The sequence below is a fragment of the Chlamydotis macqueenii genome, chromosome 5, assembly GCF_036417535.1.
Source record: "Chlamydotis macqueenii isolate bChlMac1 chromosome 5, bChlMac1.mat, whole genome shotgun sequence".
NCBI lineage: Eukaryota > Metazoa > Chordata > Aves > Otidiformes > Otididae > Chlamydotis > Chlamydotis macqueenii.
Genome location: NC_141560.1, coordinates 67,519,089 through 67,537,557, shown reverse-complemented (window position 1 = coordinate 67,537,557; position 18,469 = coordinate 67,519,089). Strand labels below are relative to the sequence as shown.

At 38.3% G+C, this 18,469-nt stretch overlaps 1 protein-coding gene across 3 annotated transcripts in view; it reads left to right on the top strand.

Moving 5' to 3' along the window:
* The window catches only part of NELL1 (neural EGFL like 1), a 304,499-nt gene that overhangs the window by 267,397 nt on the left and 18,633 nt on the right, over nucleotides 1-18,469 (top strand). For 2 of the 3 annotated variants that reach the window (XM_086749374.1, XM_086749373.1), the window contains one exon: nucleotides 15,018-15,158. The exons of the other annotated variant lie outside the window; for it this stretch is intronic. In XM_086749374.1, the coding sequence (XP_086605500.1) occupies nucleotides 15,018-15,158 (141 nt within the window). The remainder of the gene's footprint in view (nucleotides 1-15,017; nucleotides 15,159-18,469) is intronic. 3 annotated transcript variants of the gene reach the window in all.

The following is an 18,469-nucleotide window of genomic DNA, read 5'->3' as shown; positions in this document are numbered from 1 at the left end:
TAAACTTCTTGTTATAGTCAGCTGAGATAAATAGATATTTCTAATGCACGATGTGTCTTCTCCTAAGGAGACATCTGAAGTGGGAGTTGTATGAATTGTAGCCTGAAATCACCCGGCTCTCCATTGATGGTAAAGGGGGACCAGATAACTGTCTGCAATATGCATACATCTAGACATTGGAGACATCTAAAGCTAGGCGAGATGTATCACGCTTTACAACATTTTTGCTTGAAAGGGTTTTGATGTCTTTTATGAGAATTAAGATTGCTATGGGAATATGGGATACAATTAGCCCTCTACAGTTTACTTCAGTTGTATAGGATGAGCAACAGGTGATTGTCACCTGTTTGAAACTCAGACCTTTAGAAATTATTTCAAAAATCAGGAACAGATTTTCTTCCGCCATAAATAGAGGACAGCAGGATAATGATGTTTTGCTCTTTTCTTTTTTTTTTTTTTCCCTCCTTTTTTCTTTTTTCTTTTCTTTTTCAAAGGCAGAAAAGGGCCATGCATACCATTTGTATCTGACTGCTGACCAATGGCACTGTAATAAAATAGCTAACACTCAGTTTAATGTTCACCCTTCCATAGGAAGGAAATGTCATTAGAAGGCCGGTAGCCGTGGACTAGGTGTGCAAGTGCTTCACTGTAAGGTGGAAATAAAAGGAACTGAAGAAGAAGAAGAAAGAATTGTGAATTTAGTTAATTAGGCTCCTGTGAGCTCCTTCTGAAATTCTCATGAAACACAGGAAAGATGGCAGTGCCACCCCAGACACCAGTGCGATCCTGCCCTGGCTGTAACGCGTCCCCCACAGGCACTGCCTCCCTCACCCCTTGCCTGCTCTGCCCAAGTATCGTCAGTTTGGCATAGGTAAAGCTGCCTGCCTTTGTGAATCAGCAGCTGGTGGTTTTACTATCAGCCCTTTTATTTCTAAATCTGTGAGATAAAAGCTAAGATATACTAATGAAGTACATATGATCTTTTCTGAAGTAAAGAATTTCCCAGAAATAAACTTAAAACATGTTTGCTCAGTGATCCTGGTTCTTTCCTAGCCACACATTAGAGAGGCAGAGCTGACTAAAATGGAAGAGGACTGTAAATATTCTCTTATTATTCCAATTCCTTCTTGTCTGCTAGTAGCTTCCTACTTTCACCTTTCTTGGTATGCAGTTTTTATCAATCCAGCAGGATGATTCTGCAGAAGCTTCTTGTTAAAATATGGATGTACATTACTGGTTTAAACCAAATGAAGACAACATCTTAATGACAGTAAGTTTTAATCAGCAGCTGAAGTGACCGTATTGGCTTGGATTGTAATTTAGATGTATGGATGTTTCTGAAACAGGTGTGTGCAGACTGTGGTGTGGTTTGAACTGAAATTATTTTGATGACTGAAAATTTGTGAGGCCAGAGACTGAATTTTCAGTTAGTGAAAAATGAGGTAGTTTTACCAATAAAATGTCCATAGGAGCATAATAAATTAGCTTTTCTTAAGAAAAAAAAAGTTGGTATTTTGACTTTAGGTTGAAGAAAATAAGATTTGCATCTAAAACACTGGTGAATTTTGGTGGTATGTTATGTAACTGAAGGATAGGTAATGGAGGTATCTTTTTACTGTATTTAATAAAATAGAAAGTAGTCTGTAGGATTTCTGACTTGGCACAGGTTAAGAACAAAATGAAATACACATCTCACAATTTGCCTTTTCTCTGCTGTATTTCACAATCAGTGTATCTGTGAAAACCTTGTTTTGGAAAGCCAGATATTTTAAATTCTGTTTTGGTGGTCCCAAGTTCCTTGACAACTGCATGCCACATGCTTTACTCGTATTTAGTGTTCATCTGTTTTGGAGTGACCATTGGGCTAAGTCACCGTCAGGCATTAAGGTGTTTTTTTTTTTTTTTTTTTTAATGACTTTCAAGTGATTTAAATCTTAGACTGTGACATATTAGGTGCTTTCATGTGGCCCTAAGAATAATTTCCACTGCTTGTTAACATTTGATGGCTTGGGTCATATTTCTACTGTGGAAAAGCTTCCTCTTCAAACCTTTTCTTGCTCATATTCTCTGATGTTCATGGCTACCCCTGCTGTTGTCCTTGTTCATGACATGAGTCACAGTCATTGTATTGTTTGGAGCAACTCACCTCACCCAATCTTTGATCTGGATCTAGTGTGCATGGTGGAGACCATAATCTTCATATAAAGATTATATGGTCCTTGTGTGAGAAGGAACATATTCAACGTGATTAGGGAAAAAAAAATCTAAAGGAACAGTGCAAGTGCTTTGATTGATTTATTTTTTTTTTTAATTTGTTTTCTATTGTTCTCTGTGCCGTCCTCCCACCGCCAACTAGTCTTCTCCCTAAATGCATACATCTTGGACAGCTGTTTTCAGAAATGCTGAAGGTTTTGGATTCTTGATAATCTGGTATCCTGGGTGGCATAAATCAAACTCATTTCATTGATAATGAAGCTCTGAAACAGAGACTCTGCATACACATGTATGGTAAGATATGTGGAATATATATATATATATTCCACATACGTGGAAAAGGGTAGATTTAGAGTAGACATAAGGAATAAATTCTTTCCTGAGAGGGTGGTGAGACAGCGGAACAGGTTGCCCAGAGAAGTTGTGGATGCCCCATCTCTGGAAGTGTTCCAGCCCAGGTTGGATGGAACTTTGAGCAACCTGATCCAGCTGAAGGTGTCCCTGCCCGGGGAAGGGGGATTAGAACAGGAGGATCTTTAAGCTCCCTTCCGACCCAAAACATTATATGATTCTGTGCGTATAGAAAAACTCTCTGTAAAATGATAACATCCTGTATGTTCATTCATTAATGTACATACTCACTGAAGTATATACGGAAGGGCTACTAAAGGTTTCTGTAGTATCAAAAAAATTTACTTACAAGTAAACAAAAACGCAGAGAGATTTTTTCAGGATCGAATACAGGGGCAATGGTAGTACCAGTGTTAAAACTCAGCTAACTGTTTCTTCTAATCCTCAATTTACTCACCTAGCTAGATTGATTGATTTGGAACCCCCCAAAACCCCAAGCACTCATATTTAGATGATGTAGATGTTTGAGTTTCTACAGCATTCAAAATGATCCTCCTAGTGCAGTAAAATCTAGTTTTATATGCCAGCTTTTGCAGATATGTTTTTGCAGAAGAGTTGTATAGGTTAGTGCTTTTTAACAGAGAAAATTACGTATTCAAATAATAAAATGTACTATTATGCAAAACTCCTGACTTTGGGAATGCTATTGAAAAGCAATTACAGTCAACTTACATATAATAAAACTTAGTTAATTCAATGAAATGGGGGGCACAAACCCAATTTGTATAAATGTGGGGTTTTTTAATGCGTTGGAGGTCTTACTCATGCAATAAACATTGGTGACTGCGTCTTCATCCTGAATAATTAAACCCCTTTGGATAATGAAATAAACAAAGTTTTGTTGTATTTTTACTTTTTTTACAAAGTATTGTAATATTACATAATACTTAGGAAATGTTTTGAGATCACAGGATGAAAGATGGTATAGAAGTGTATTTATTATTATTATTAACATTTGATGAGTCCTCTGGCATTTCTTTTAGGATTTTCTACTTATTTCAGTTGCACATTTTTAATTGCTTTGTGAAATGATGTAGTCATATCTCAGAGTTGGTTTAATTGGAATTATTGGTGTCTGCAGCAGCAACCAGGCTGGGAAAAACTGGGGTCTGATCAAAGTCTGCAACTAATGGTTTAGTGAAGTTAAAAATTCAGTCTGTAATTAAAAAATGAAAGAGAGAGTGTATGCTTTCAAAGCACACATTTTATGCTAAGGAAACAGTCACTTCTTATTTATTTGGAAATACTCATTGCAGTGTTTAAAATGAAGACTAACAGTAATGACTGAAGATTTTAATCCTGAGTATTTGTTGAGTTTTTCACCGGAAAGATTTTGCTGGATGCAACAGTGTGCTTTCATACCTGCTGGTATACTTTATTCTCTTTAATTATATTTAAAAGCACATGTAAAATGGGAAGTTAATTTAAGATGTGTTTCAAGATTTTTTAACTTTTTTTTTTTTTTTTTTTTTTTTGTAATGGAAACTAAGAATTTGGAACTTTCCATGGGGGAATTTTTTTAGCTTGATTGAAAGTACCTATGAAAGTTTACAATTTTAAAATGTGTTATAATGTATAGAATAAGTAAGTTTAACATTAAAATTACTTCTGAATATGATAAAAAAAACCAGAAGGTACTAAGCAGTAGGTATTACATTTTGAAAGTCTTTATCTCCACTCATTGACTACTGAAGACGCACAAGACAGTTTTTGAGCATCTCTAGTCAGGTGGGATGAATCCTCGCCTTCATTCTGAGTGTGTCAGTTAAGATACTTGGACTGTTGTGTTTGTTTAGCAAATTTTACTAGATTTTTTTTGCAGCATTTTGACTCTGATTATTTAGTCCAGTGAAATATAGCGCTGTCCAAGTTAACTGGGAAAACGCACTTTTGCATGTTTCTGAAACTTAGTGGATTGTGCATGGGGAACTGCAATAGCAAACTGCTTTTCATGACTGCACATGGCGTGATGAAGTTTGGAAGCTGGGTAAATTTAACTGCACTGGAAGGCCAGGGAACGGATTGAAAGTGGTGGGACTGGATAAAGTTCAAGCAAACTGAAATAGAGAATGGTTTTTACTTGCATTAGGAACAAAAGAAGATGGGCTAAGTGATGCAAGAGTCTTGATTTCTCTTCTTAAACAACCCTTCCAGTCTTCTGTTATTTGATATCTTTAGTATAGGTTGATATCTTTAGTGTAGGGTCTTCTTGTGTACCTTTCTTATTATTATAAATAAATCTATGTATTCCAGGGTGGGTGGGGATCTTCCATTGAATGAAAGCAGTTGCAATCTAGCGTGCTGTGTGGAAGACCCACCACAAATTTCATCCTTTTTATGAAACTGTGCTCGTACATTCTCCAAAAGTATGCATTTTTATCATTTGCACTGTATTGATCAGCACTTCCTGAACCATTTTCTTCCCTAATTAAGGATGCAGAGAGCTTTGCATGATTCTGTTTAGCATCTTGAGAACTCCTTTTACACTGCTTGTTTGGGGATTTGCTTCCTTGGGAGAGTTTATTGCTGTATGAAAGAAAATGCTTTTCTGAAGCTGCTAATCATTTCAAGATTTAAGAAAACTAATTGAAAATATTTCCCATTATTATTAAACTCTCAGGGGTGCTGTAGGGCATGCACACTATTATAATCTAAATCTGCAATTTGACTTTGCTTCTTGTGCCATTTGGTGCAGTGGTATACGCGGGAATTTTAAGAACAGCTGACACTCCCCCAGCCACAGTGAAGAAAATGTGCTTTATATCATTTTCTCATCAGCTACTGCCTCCTGTTAGCAGTGAAATTGTTTTGACAAGTATTATATTGTCTGAACCATATTCGATTATGGAAAGGCTCAAGCTAATCAAAAGAACTTCCTAACATCGTGGACTGTTGGACTGCAATATAATCTTCCCAATGAAGCAGACAAGGACTCATGATGTGAGTCATTTTAAAATTGGTTGAGGCAAATCACCGAAGCATGTATAGTAGGGAGCATTTATTCTGTCACAGGATGTGCTAGATAACATAATAGGCTATTTCTGTGACTTTTTGATGTTGAACTTTAGCATTTCAAGTGCTAGAGTGATATATTGGTTGTGCATTGTACCTAAAGACTGCGCATGAAGTAGTCTGCTCAGATGATAATGCGAAGGCTCATCCATGAGGCTTTTATACATACAGCCAGTGTCATTTGAATTATTCTTTTTGTGCAATGCACTGGATTGCAGACAATTGGTATGTTGGGTAGAGAATGCTGTTTGTCAGTGTTCTTTTTTTATAAGAGGTTACATTCGTCTTTTGTAGCTCTGATGAACCAAATTGCAGCCTGCATCCGGTTTACTTCAGCAGTTTTCTTTAGAGTGAGCACTGCTTCTGAGACAGAATCACAGAATGACAAAATGGTTGTGGTTGGAAGGGACCTCTGAGCATCACCTTCTCCAACACCGCTAGTCGGGCAAGGCCGTCTAGCATCAGTTGCCCAGGACCATGTCATAGAATCATAAATAGTTTTGGTTGGAAGGGACCTTTAAAGCCCATCCAGTCCAACCCCCCCTGCAAGGAGCAGGGACATCTCCAACCAGATCAGGTTGCTCAGAGTCCCATCCAACTTGGCCTTGAATGTTTCCAGGGATGGGGCATCCACCACCTCTCTGGGCAGCCTGTGCCAGTGCTTCATCGCCCTCATTGTAAAACATGTCTTCCTTATATCTGGTCTTAATCTACCCTCCTTTAGTTTAAAACCATTACTCCATGTCCTGTTGCAACAGGCTCTACTAAAAAGTTTGTCCCTACCTTTCTTATAAGCCTCCTTTGACTAATGAAAAGCCACAATAAGGTCTCCTTGGAGCCTTCTCTTCTCCAGGCTGAACAACCCAACTCTCTCAGCCTGTCCTCATAGGAGAGGTGCTCCTCTGATCATCTTCACGGCCTCCTCTGGACTTGCTCCAACAGGTCCACGTCCTTCTTATGTTGCAGACTACAGAGTTGGACGCAGTACTGCAGACAGTTTCACAAGAGTGGAGTAGAGGGGGAGAATCCCCTCCCTCGATGTGTCCAGACAGCTTTTAAATATCTCCAAGGATAGAGACTCCACATGTTCTCTGGGCAACCTGTGCTCAGTAACTGTTAGAGTAAAAAAATGTTTCCCGACGTTCAGACAGATCCTTCCGTGTTTCAGTTTGTTCCCATTGCCTCTGGTTCTGTCACTGGGAACCACTGAAAAGACCCAGGTTCTGTCCTCTTTGCACCCGCCCTTCAGGTGTTTATATGCATTGGTGAGATGCCTCCAGACCCTTCTCTTCCCCAGGGTAAACAGTCCCAACTCTTTCAGCTTTTCCTCATATGTGATGTGCTCCAGATCCTTAATCATCCTTGTGACCCTTCATTGAACTCTGTTCAGTGTGACCATGTCTCTTTTGTACTGAGGAGGCCAGAACTGGACCCGACACTCCAGATGTGGCCTCACCAGCACTGAGTAGAGGGGGAAGGATCATCTCCCTCAACCTGCTGGCAATACTTTGCCTAATACAGCCAAAGATCCATTAGCCTTCTTTGTAGCAGTGTCACCTTGCAGATTCGTGTTCAACTTGATGTCCACCAGGACCCCCAGCTCCTTTTCTGCCAAGCTGCTTTCCAGCTGGTTGACTCCATCAGCTATTTTGTTTTAACGTGTATCCCCATTAGGTAATTATTCTCAAATTTTGTGATGTTGGCAAAGAACGTGCAACTTTAATTGCAGTATGCCAAAATCAATTGTCAAAACCAATTTTTTTTTAATTCTGGTTGATATGTTAATATTTTATCAAGTATTTAATGTATTTTGCCATGCAGATTTTCTGAAGTGTAGTTCTGGAATCTGTAATGTTTTTAGTATGATCTTACCAGTCATTGTAAATTGAATTAATCTGAATTTCCGGCAGTTATGCTTTGAACTGGCTTAAAGCAACTTTGTGCATAAAAATTCTGTGCTGTTAAAGGTGGATTTGAACTTTTTTTATTTAGATCTGCATAATGCTAGCTATATAAAAGTATACCTCTGTGTGCTGAGGACTTCATTGATTACAGTCTATTGACATGATAGACCTCTCCTGTTGATCTTGTTCTCTCGTTTTATTCTAGTATGCGTATCTAATATTCTGAATAGCTGCTCAGGTATAATATATGCAGATACAACTCCAGTATCACAATTGGATTGAATTAGTAGCCAGGGTTGAGAATACTAAACATTTTTCAAAAATAAAGCCCATGTTTATCAGTCATGAGGGGAGTGAAGGTTGGCCTTGCCTCTGTCTGTTTTTTTTGAGAACATCTTTATAGGGAATAGAGAAATGGTGACCTAAATGACAGGACAGTGGGCTGGAATTTCCCAGTGGGCTGGGAAACTTTGGGAAACTCACTGTATCTCTGCCTTAATTATCTCACCTGTTCATTGCAAATGATATCTCTGTATTCTGCTGTAGAAAATGTTACAAACAAATGAAATAAATGCCACTGTACTAGTAGTCTGCAGTTGAGTTTCTCTACAGAAATGCTACCAGACTGAGTTACACAGGCAACCTTAGCATGGAGTTCACACTATTTCTACCTAAGTAGTTGGAAAAAGAATAAATTTGGGGTCCTGACAAAGTGTTCTGGTATGTTTAGGAAGAGTGTGGTGTCATGAGAGTATGAGAGGGAGTGTTTCTGGTGAACCGTGGGATACTGCCAGCAGGTACAAGGTGCCTACAACCTACAAGGCAATGAGTTAAACTTTTGTCCTGAAGTTGTGAGGCATCAGTCCAGCAATGGTTGGAGTTTGCAAGCAGGCTCTCTTGAGCTGTGTGTTCCCTGCACCTCACTCCAAGTCAGCTACATCGAGCACGATGGAAGTATCCTTACCAGATGTGGGAAGAGCCCAAATACAAGAGCCGTTGGGCTAATAGTCGTGCTGGTTTTGGGATGATGTAATTAGAAAGACATATTGACTATAGGCCTCAAATTTGACAGAAAGTCAGTTTGCAACTTAACCTACTAATTGTGAAGTCAGACTGTTTGTGGCTTGTGGAGCGATAATTAAAATCCTATTTGCAACGGAAACTCAAATGCAATACTAAACATGAAATAGTTCTTCACCCTGCCTGGTGTATTCCTGCCATGCTTTCCACTGAGCAGTCTGTCTGCAATTCTTATTTCCTACATCACCCAGCAATCTTTAAATATGAGGAAAAAAAATGCTCTTTTTTCAGCTCCAGTGTTATGAAGTGACATTTATTTGGACCATCCAAAACCTTTAGGTTGCATACTCCAAGTATGCTGTGTATTTAACATACAAATAAATGAATATGAGGGTGTGAGAGAGACATGCACTAAACTGATAAAGACATCATCTTGGAGTGTGTATTAAAAATGAATTTCAGTAAATTAGATGTTATATATTGAAAGAATTAATCTTAGAAATTGCTGGTACAACTAGTCTGTGTTATTATTCTGGTACCAATTTAATTCCGTTTATTATTGTTAAACTCATCATTTAAAATTTGCACATGAGTTTCAGATAATTAAAAATCTTGATAGCACCAATCCAGAATTACACAATAAAGCATATTACATCTGTTTTTTAATTATAACAAGTGGTGGGCACACCTTTCATCCCTAAAAGCCATTTAGTACCATTAAACTGTTGCGTGGGTTTGATTATTCATGAATTTGAGTTGTATTCGCTATCTCAACAAATCTAAAGTTTTATGGTTTGCTGCTGTGTCCTCAGATAGAAAAACGGAACAAAGCCTGCACCATTTATTCAGGCAAAACCGTTCCTGCCTGAGAAGGAACTGCAAAGGCCAATATTAATATAATGCAATTAAAGTAAGTCTGTGAAAACAGGCATAACTGCTGAGGAGAGAGAAATACGTTATTTGGTGCTGGTTGTTTGCCCAAAATCTCCTAATGAATTAACATGAAAGTAATTAAAAAAGAGGCTAAATGTCAAGGAAAAATTTCCTGAGCAACTAGTCCAAAGCCTGGCTTCAGTCAGAGTGGGGGAATCTGTATCACCCAAGACACTTGAATCTATGAGAGAAGAAATTGATGATTAAAAATGTCAATAGATAGGGCTCAAACAGATGTCTCTCCTGTCCTTTCTGATTTTTAGTATCTCTGTAGTCTTAAGAATGAGCTGGCCCCGTAAGACTGAGCAACAGCCGTGAGTCATTATTCAAATGTAACTAAATTATACAGTTATCTGTGTTCTTCTCAGTTACCATTTGTTTAATAGCTAAATTGCTGTACCGTTGCTGTAGCGTTGGTATTCCAGACCTGCTGGGTTGTAAACCTGTGACAAGGCCAGAGTGTTGTAGCCTCTTCTGCTTTGTACTGGGAAAATCTAGCAGACGATAAGGGTGGTCATTGTAGATGTAGTTCTGCTTTGTACTTCATGTTTTAAAATAAATGCAGGCCCTTCTGATAACTGTAGTGAACTGTCAAAGCTAATGCAGAGATTTAATAGTACAGCCAATATAAGAGTTAATAATAAAGGATAAAATGCAGCCTTTATGTAAGTTTATGTAAAACAGGAGAATTATTATTTGCTTACATCAACTGAATTTGGCATAAAGGTAGGCAAGTGGGAGATTTTTTTTTTGAGAGAGAGAGAATTTTTCATCTCTGCTCATCCAAAGTAGTTGTCTTTGCTCTCAGGGTTTATTTGAAGTAGTTGAATGACTCCTTTGCAGCAAGGAAGCTGTTTGCATAGTGCGCTCAGTGACATCCCGTTCTTGCTGTTGCTGTCTCATGGAAGTGAGGCTGATGTGAGAGCAGGAGATGAGGAGAGGCTGTGTTTTACATAGAACTGGTGCCTCAGTTGGCTGGGAGAATTCTTTTGGTGTCTTTATGTTGAAGAAAGTTACTCCAAGGTGGAAACCAAAGCTGTAATGCTCTGGAACTAATGGAGTTAACTGTCAGGGTACAATTTTAATTCGTGAAGCTTGAGACCTTTGTGATCATTTCTTGTTAGTACATGCTTTTCCTGCTTATAAGTCGCCTTATCAACGGAGCACTAAAGATAAGGATCTTAGATTTTTTGCATGAAAAAGGGCACAGTACGAATTTGATGAACAGACACTTTTATAATAACTCTTCTGTCTCATTGAAACTGTAGATTGCTAGCTATTACATGACACTGAACAGTTTTCCTTTCAGTATTATCACACAGTGACTTAAATGTGATGAGGCGTTAGAAAAGATTGAATTATTTTAATTTTACTTTTTCACTGGGTTCTGAAGCCATTGTGTTTTATTTTGAGGTAAATTATCCTATTTATCTTGTCTGCATAAATACCTTTATGAATAATGCAAGAAGCTGGGATGCTAAAAGTAAAAATTACAGACCTGTCCTTAAAGGATAGGATTAGCATCCTGTGAAAGCTTATTCAAAACCAACTGGTGCCTTTATTCCACAAAACAAAAAAATGTCCCATTTTTGAGCTTTTGCAAAGCCATTGTAGTGGAGTGTTGCCAGATCCATTAACAATTCTGTACTAATGACAGTTAAATTAATGAGTGGAGTAAAAGAAGGCAATGGAACAGTCTGTACAGGATGTCCTTTTACGTGGATGCTGTAAGAAGACTTGAATGAAAAAACTGCAAAAATAGTTCAATGGGAGTAAGAGCAGTGATGTCCTGTGTTGAATTACAGCTAGAAGTTAAAAATATTACACTTAATGCAAAGACAGTGCAGGTATTTAGCCAAGGCTACAAAAGCAAATTAAGGTTATGGGAAATTTTCCATTCCCAAGGAAATACTAAATTTGCCATTTCTCATCAAGCGCTGTTTTAGACTATCTACCTATTAATGCAGATATACAGAAAGCCTGTACAAATTTGTGAGTTGGTGAGTGTGTTTTCACTGACTTTTGTGAGCATATGGAATGACAAGGTGAAGATGTGCTTGTAAAGGCTCAGGCTCCTCTATCCATGGCAGGATGCTGTGAGAAGGCAGAGCCTGGAAACCTGAGAGCCATGTGCTCGCTTTGCTGCCAGGAGCGTTGAAGGCAGGCAAAACCTAAAGCATGGGAACACAGCCAAAAAAAGGTCCACCCATTGTTTCCTCTGGCCTGTGTTATTACAGAATTTCTGAAAAGGTTTTTCTGTGCTCTTTTGAAGAATGATTATAATTTTTGTATTGTTTTCGCTCTCAGGTCAGAGGTATACACTTTCATTTCAGCTTAACGTAACTTTGTGAAGAAAGTGTATGTAGTGTATTCTGGTAAGCATCTGCGCACACACACACACACACACACAAATAGTGCATATAAAGCTCAAATTCTATAGCAAAACCCAAACGCAGACTTTGATAGAAAAATACTCATCCTGAGGCAAGTATGTAAACATACTGCTAGGATCAAAAGATGAAAAAGGAAAGATGAAGAAAGGTGAATTGATTCTAATTCCCCAAACTGGCCGTTATGGATAGCAACATCTTCCTATGCAGAAAAAGTCCTCCAAAAGATGTTTTCAAATGCCATAGTATGTCCAGATGGAAATGATCTATTAGGTGAACAAAGTAATGTCATGGTATATGATACACCATTTTATAAAGCTGTTATTTGCAGTTCCCTCTTGGTATTACAAGCATCTGAAATAACTCTGGATTTCTAAAACAAATCCATAATATTTTCTTATACCTGCAGAGATATGTTTATACATCTGCCAGAAATAATGCACAAGACCACAGGAGAAGCTTACAGACTTAATAATAATATTTTCTCACCTTTTGCTCTTTATGTACATCATTTTAAGCATGGGAATAAGAAACTGCAATGTATTAGCCAAAAGGAGAAGCTGCTAATGGTTTTCCCTGTTTATACCGCTCTTCATGCATATTGTATTACATGGTGCTGCTAACGACGTGTTGCCAAAGGAATACTAACTTGCTGCAGAAGCAGGGGAAGGGTTGCTTCCCCATTCCCCTCCCCGCACCATCAGCCCAGCCCCTCTCCAGTGCGCGCACACGTGTGCATGCAGGAGCAGCACCTCCTTTCCCCTCGCCCACTGTCCCTGGCGTGGTTCGGGCGGTGCTGGTGTCACCCCACTGGTTTAAGGAGATGAAGGAAGTAAAGGAAGAACCCATGCAGCTGAAAGCGAGTCCCGATTTCCCAGCTCTGCTGGTTTAAGGAATTGGTTTGTGTCTCTCTAAACATCAATGGACAAAAGTTATAGACATGTATGGTACTGCCATATTAAAGTCTTGAAATAGTTCTATGTATTCTTTTATTTTTCTGACATAATCTAGAGGCTTGTACACGGACAATCTGCTTCTTCCATGAAGTAAACTGCTGCTTGCTTTTGGTGTCCTGGCAGACAGGCTTTCTGCAGAGTAGTCTACCAGTCCGTTAGTACCCTACACCATGAGCCTTAATCAAATACACTTTCAAAAGGGCTCAAGTTTAGAAATGAACTTTAGGAAAACTCTATTGATTTTGTAAATTAAAAATGTAAAATTGAATGGATAGAGGTCCAGTACAGGGCTGACCCAAGGAAGCAATCTTTAAACAGGAACATTCTCTGATTCAACACTGGGAAAGAGAGGAAAGCAAGAAGGATTCATTTGCAGTTGACCTGCGATAGCGAAGTCATTCACTTTCCAAATAGGATTAAACTTGTTCCATCAGCCATGACATGTGAAAAGATCATGGTTATAAATTCCATTTGCTGTAATGAATTGAAAGTGTCTAAGTTTCCAGGCAGCACTCATCGTTGATGGACAGCTAGATTTGTGCAGTGTTTTAACACTAAAATTAGCTTCTACAAAATAAAAAGTACATAAAAGGTGGCAGTGTGACAGATTTTAAAGCATCAAAAAATTGACTTTATTGTTAGATGGAAGCTGAATAAATCTAGAAATAAATAGTGGTTATAACCCTGTTACGTAAATAACTTGCTTCATTCTTGAGTGAGGGTGAACACAAAACTGGAAAAAAGCATTTTTTTAGATTTCTCAGCCATATTTCAGCAAGAATAAATATTGTTACTTAAATGAGGAAAAAAATATGAACTTTTCTATGGTGTTGCTTGTAAGATGTAAGAAAATGGAATTGTATTGAAGGATACTTCATTCAAATCGATTTCAACGTACATCAACGTGACTCCACTGCAGTCCGTGAAATCATGTTGGTGTGTCTGTACTTTGTAAATTGAGATAAAAGCTACGCTCTGTGGTTATTTAATAACCTCAACTCAGTCTTGCTTCAGGATCATGAGACATTTGTACTTTGATGCTTGCAGAACTAAATGTGATTTTAGAACCTGTTTTCCCCAAATTTGTGTTTGCTGTACATGATTTGATGCGTACTTTGAGTGTGCTACTTGCCAAGAAAAGATTTTCAATGAGTGAAAAAGGCTAATATTTGTGAATAATTTGCGATTCATTTTAATTGATAAGTTACCCAGCTGAAAACTGTCCAAGATTAAAAAAAATAGTTAGAGCTATACAGAGGAGTGAAAATATAATAGCTTCTTAAATTACTGCAAGGTTAACATATAATTAATTTGCTAATTTTAATTACAGCCCTACAAAATATGCTGAAAAATGCTCAAAGGGGAGAAGCAGCCAGGTGCCAGCCATGATTAACCAAGGTTACTAGCCATTATGAGATCTCTGTTAACAATGGTACAGAAATTTTAAGAACACCTTTATAAAAACAGCACTTTTATTGAAACTCATCTTGCTGTACCTTTCTGTTGCTACAGATTTGCTGTCATATGCCTCACTCTTTTCTGGCGAAATGTTTTATTGCAGCTGAACCATGGACTGCATTTTCTGTTTGTCGCACACTGCTATACACGTGCTCTGTATTTATTTTGATCATAGAGACAAAAGGGATCAACTATTGTTTTCAAAGTGCTCTGAGCACCTGAAGTGCCGAATAGCTGCCAATGTGACAGCTGAACACAAGAAACACAAATCCTGAAGAAAATGCTTTTTCTCTCCAAGGTGTCCGGGGACGTGCAGTTTATAAAGCAGGGATACTGCTGAAACGGCCTTTGCAGTGGAGAGCCTGCTCTGCAACGCTTTATGTGCACAGACAAATGTAACTTCTGAGTTAAAAAATCCTAAACAATCAAAGAAGAAAAATATCTGCATGTTTGCTTGTCATTTTAAACAAATCGTGGTGTAAATTGATGTTAGTATGTATCAAATTCCATGATGTATTATTGTTTTTTTTTATTGTTGCTATGTGAGTCATGTTTTAAGTGTTTGTTGTTTGGAACCATACTAAACCTTGATTCATCTATTAAAGGAAGACTTTAAAAAAAAAAAAACAAAAAACCAACAACATTAAAAAAAAAATCATAAAGCATTGGTGTCAAAGGAAATTAATTTCCTGGCTGGCTTGTGTTTTTCTCTGAGGCAGATATTGATGAGTGTGCAGAGGGGATCATTGAGTGTCACAACCATTCACGCTGTGTTAACCTCCCAGGGTGGTACCACTGTGAGTGCAGAAGCGGTTTCCATGACAATGGAAGCTATTCTCTTTCCGGGGAGTCCTGTGTTGGTAAGCAATGATCAGCATAGCACTTTTTTTTTTTTTTCCCCCCTCCTTCTGCATGGTGTTATAAAGTGACTACTGAGATACTGTCCTGAGCAGTTACTGTGTTTAAGGCAGAAATGAGAACGCAAGCGAGCGTGTCTGTGTTTGTCAGCATCCCCAGCCACGCAGCGTGGGTGCTGGTTTGAGGCGCCACACGTTTTTGAATGGTTATTACAGGAGGGAGGCAGTCAGAGAGCCAAAGTGTGACTTTGCCATTTATCATAATAAGTTGCTATAAATCCTGAAGTGAAAGTAGGCTTTCTGGGGAGCATAATAGGCCACAAAAGGGGGAGAGTTGATTTTCCATTTTCAAATTTCAGCAGAGCGATACGAGAACACATTTGAGGTATATCTATGTTGCTTTGATTTGTCTGTTTTGCATTGTCTGGTGTCTTCTTCATTTTATTTTTAGAATTATGTGAAGAGCATCAAGCTTTTATGCACCACATTTGCAGAATAAGGCCCTAAGAACATAAGCAAAGAGGAATTTTTCAAGGGTGCAGAGAAGTTTCTCAGTTGTTTCCACAGGAGGACAAAGCATGAGGCTCCATGAGGATTTAGTGCTGGTTCTTGCGGGCTGGGTGGCCTTGACTGACCGTAAGGCTTTGTGTGCCGGTACAGCCACTAAGCAGTAATAGTGAATTTGAAATTGTGACTTACCTCTGCCTTATGCTTTGTCCACCTTTTTACTTATTCTCAGAAGCCTTATACATAATATCTGTATGATATTTTATCTGATGAGTTTAACTATTTAGAGAGGATGCCATTTTACTTTCTGTAGAGATTCAAATCAACTTCTCATAGTTCTGTGTCCTTTCTTTGGAATTTCAGTTACTTCATCTCTGCTAAGTTCTATAAGTTTTGTATAAAAGCTTTTCTGCTTTTTTTTAACATTATAAATTTTGTTTATCATGTCTGTAAGTGCAAAGGGCTCTTTCTTAAGATTTAAAGTAAAAGTTGAAATAAAAATTTGCAATAAAAATATAAAAATTTACTTGTAACTGGTAACAATCTCATTTTTAACAAATTTTGGCTATTAGAGATTCTTGAGATATGATAGCATCATGATTTAAAGATGCAGAGGAACAATAATTGTTTTCAAAACCAATATTTTGTAGATTGTCCAGCTATATTAGCTTTTTACACATTTTCCTAAGCTGACAGGGACCTCAATAAAATCACAACAGTGAACTTGATTGGAGTGGCTGTGTAAAAAAAAAATGGCAAATTTTACAGCATTTTGTGACTTAATAAATAAGTCACACATGAAAATCATGTTTCTAAACAGATTCTCAAATATTAAGAGCTCTCCTCTTGTTTATTTAAATACTGTGAAAGGAAGGATGGATGTTGAAAATGCTTTATGAGAAGTCAAGGTAATGTGACATAACCTTCCAAAAGCCCTGAAGCAATTTGGGATAAGGGATGTGTGTAGTGCTCCTAATGCCTATGTGTACCCCTTGCATGCGGAACCCCATCCCTTATCAACCTGACCTCACATTGGTGGTTTGGGATGAGGAAGATCTAAGGCTCAGGGTGGTCTCAGGAAAAGGCAGACGTGTAGACAAGACTGGTTTTGAATGGCTCATAACTAGGCTCAGTTGCTGAAAAGGTCACTATTGCTTGCCTTGCATTGCTATTAAAGGGAAGGGCACCTGGCTACCTCGCAGCAAAAAGGGAGCCCAAAATGTTCTTTATTTCGTGGAGACTGAAGGGATGAGTTTTTGTGAAAATGGACTGCCCTCGTTTTGACCTGCACAGCATGCTGGAAGTTCGTAAGGTGAGGTGTTCACATTGCCATATGCAAGTTGTAAACAGAATGTGAAACTAGCAGGGTTATTTTAACAAAATAGCTTTTCTGCACCATCTGCTGCAGGGTACCAGCGAAGAAGAGAATAAACCAGTTTATTTTATTTCGTTATACTGGTTAACCAATTAAAATTAATTGAAAGATTCTGCTAACGCATACTGACAAAGAAATGTGATGTTTATTTTAAAGTGCAACTAAGAATTGGTTAAAATGACAGATACTAGGTACGCTGCACATTCTAGCTAAAACTCAGTTTCTTGAACACTGACTTTCGTCACGTTACAGAGCTTGTTTGCATGGCGGAGTACTTGGAGTCACGGCCAGCGTCATTCACTCTATTTTAGATAAGAGAGGGTTCATTTGCTTAGCAACAGCGTTTTGTCCTGGTATATTTTAGAGACTGTATGCTGAAATCCTTGTGTATACCTGAGGTGGATTTGGGCTGTTACCCTTCAGTATGTTTTGAAGTGTTTCTTCTTCCTCTCTGAAGGCCAAAACTTGGAGAACAATAAATAGGCTGAGAACATAAGTAAAAAAAAAGGTTAAACCCTCCTCCACAAAACAGCGATGATAATAATAATAACAACATATGAAAATCATAGGGCAGTGGGAGGGAGCACTCAGCTCTGACAGATTGCCCAAAGCCCAAGCAGCCGGTTGCTTTTGCTGGATGCATTTGTGTATCTGTTGGTTATAACCCCCTGTGCCTCCATTTGTATGTGGGTGATCTTGGAGCTGAGTCATTGCTTGCAGTGTCTCTGCGGGCCTTGCAGAACATTTTAAAAAATAACGTCTATTTGGGAAGCATTGTGATACCTCAGTGCTTCTAAAAGCTTTATTCTCATTGACTGGGAGAAAACAGTGGAGTTTGTCACCTAGTGAGGGACAAATGTGTAAATCAGTGGATGTAGCAGGGAAGGTCATAATATTGCACCAGGGCTTGGGTAATAAGGATGTATGACTTAGCCAGGCCACTTCAAGCTTGGGAAAATTCTTTTATTGCTCAAAATATCAACTGAAAGCAGCTTTGGAAAAGGAATGTATTTCCATGGCCGTGCTTTTATAAAAGATGTCAGCTTCATAAGATGATTGTGAGCAGGCTCGAATTAAGAGAATGTAATTTAATTTCCAGCAGTAGCGTTTTTATGAGATGCTGGCCTTTCACAGTATGTTATTAAGAATACTGCTTGCAGACAAAAGGCAATTGCTGTACTAAATTGGTACCAAAGTTTACTTGGCAATTAAAACACATAGGCTATGGCTGCTGGGTTGATTTTTTTTTTTTTAACTTTTTTAATAGGAGCTTTACTATGCTTTAAGGTAAACAAACGAAAATACTTTATAGAGAACTGTGAGTTGTCCGATGATACATATCCCAGTATTAACTACTGGCTACTGATACCATATTGAATCAACAGGCGTACATTGTTTTTTCCCTGTGCTGAGAACCCGTTGACAAATACTG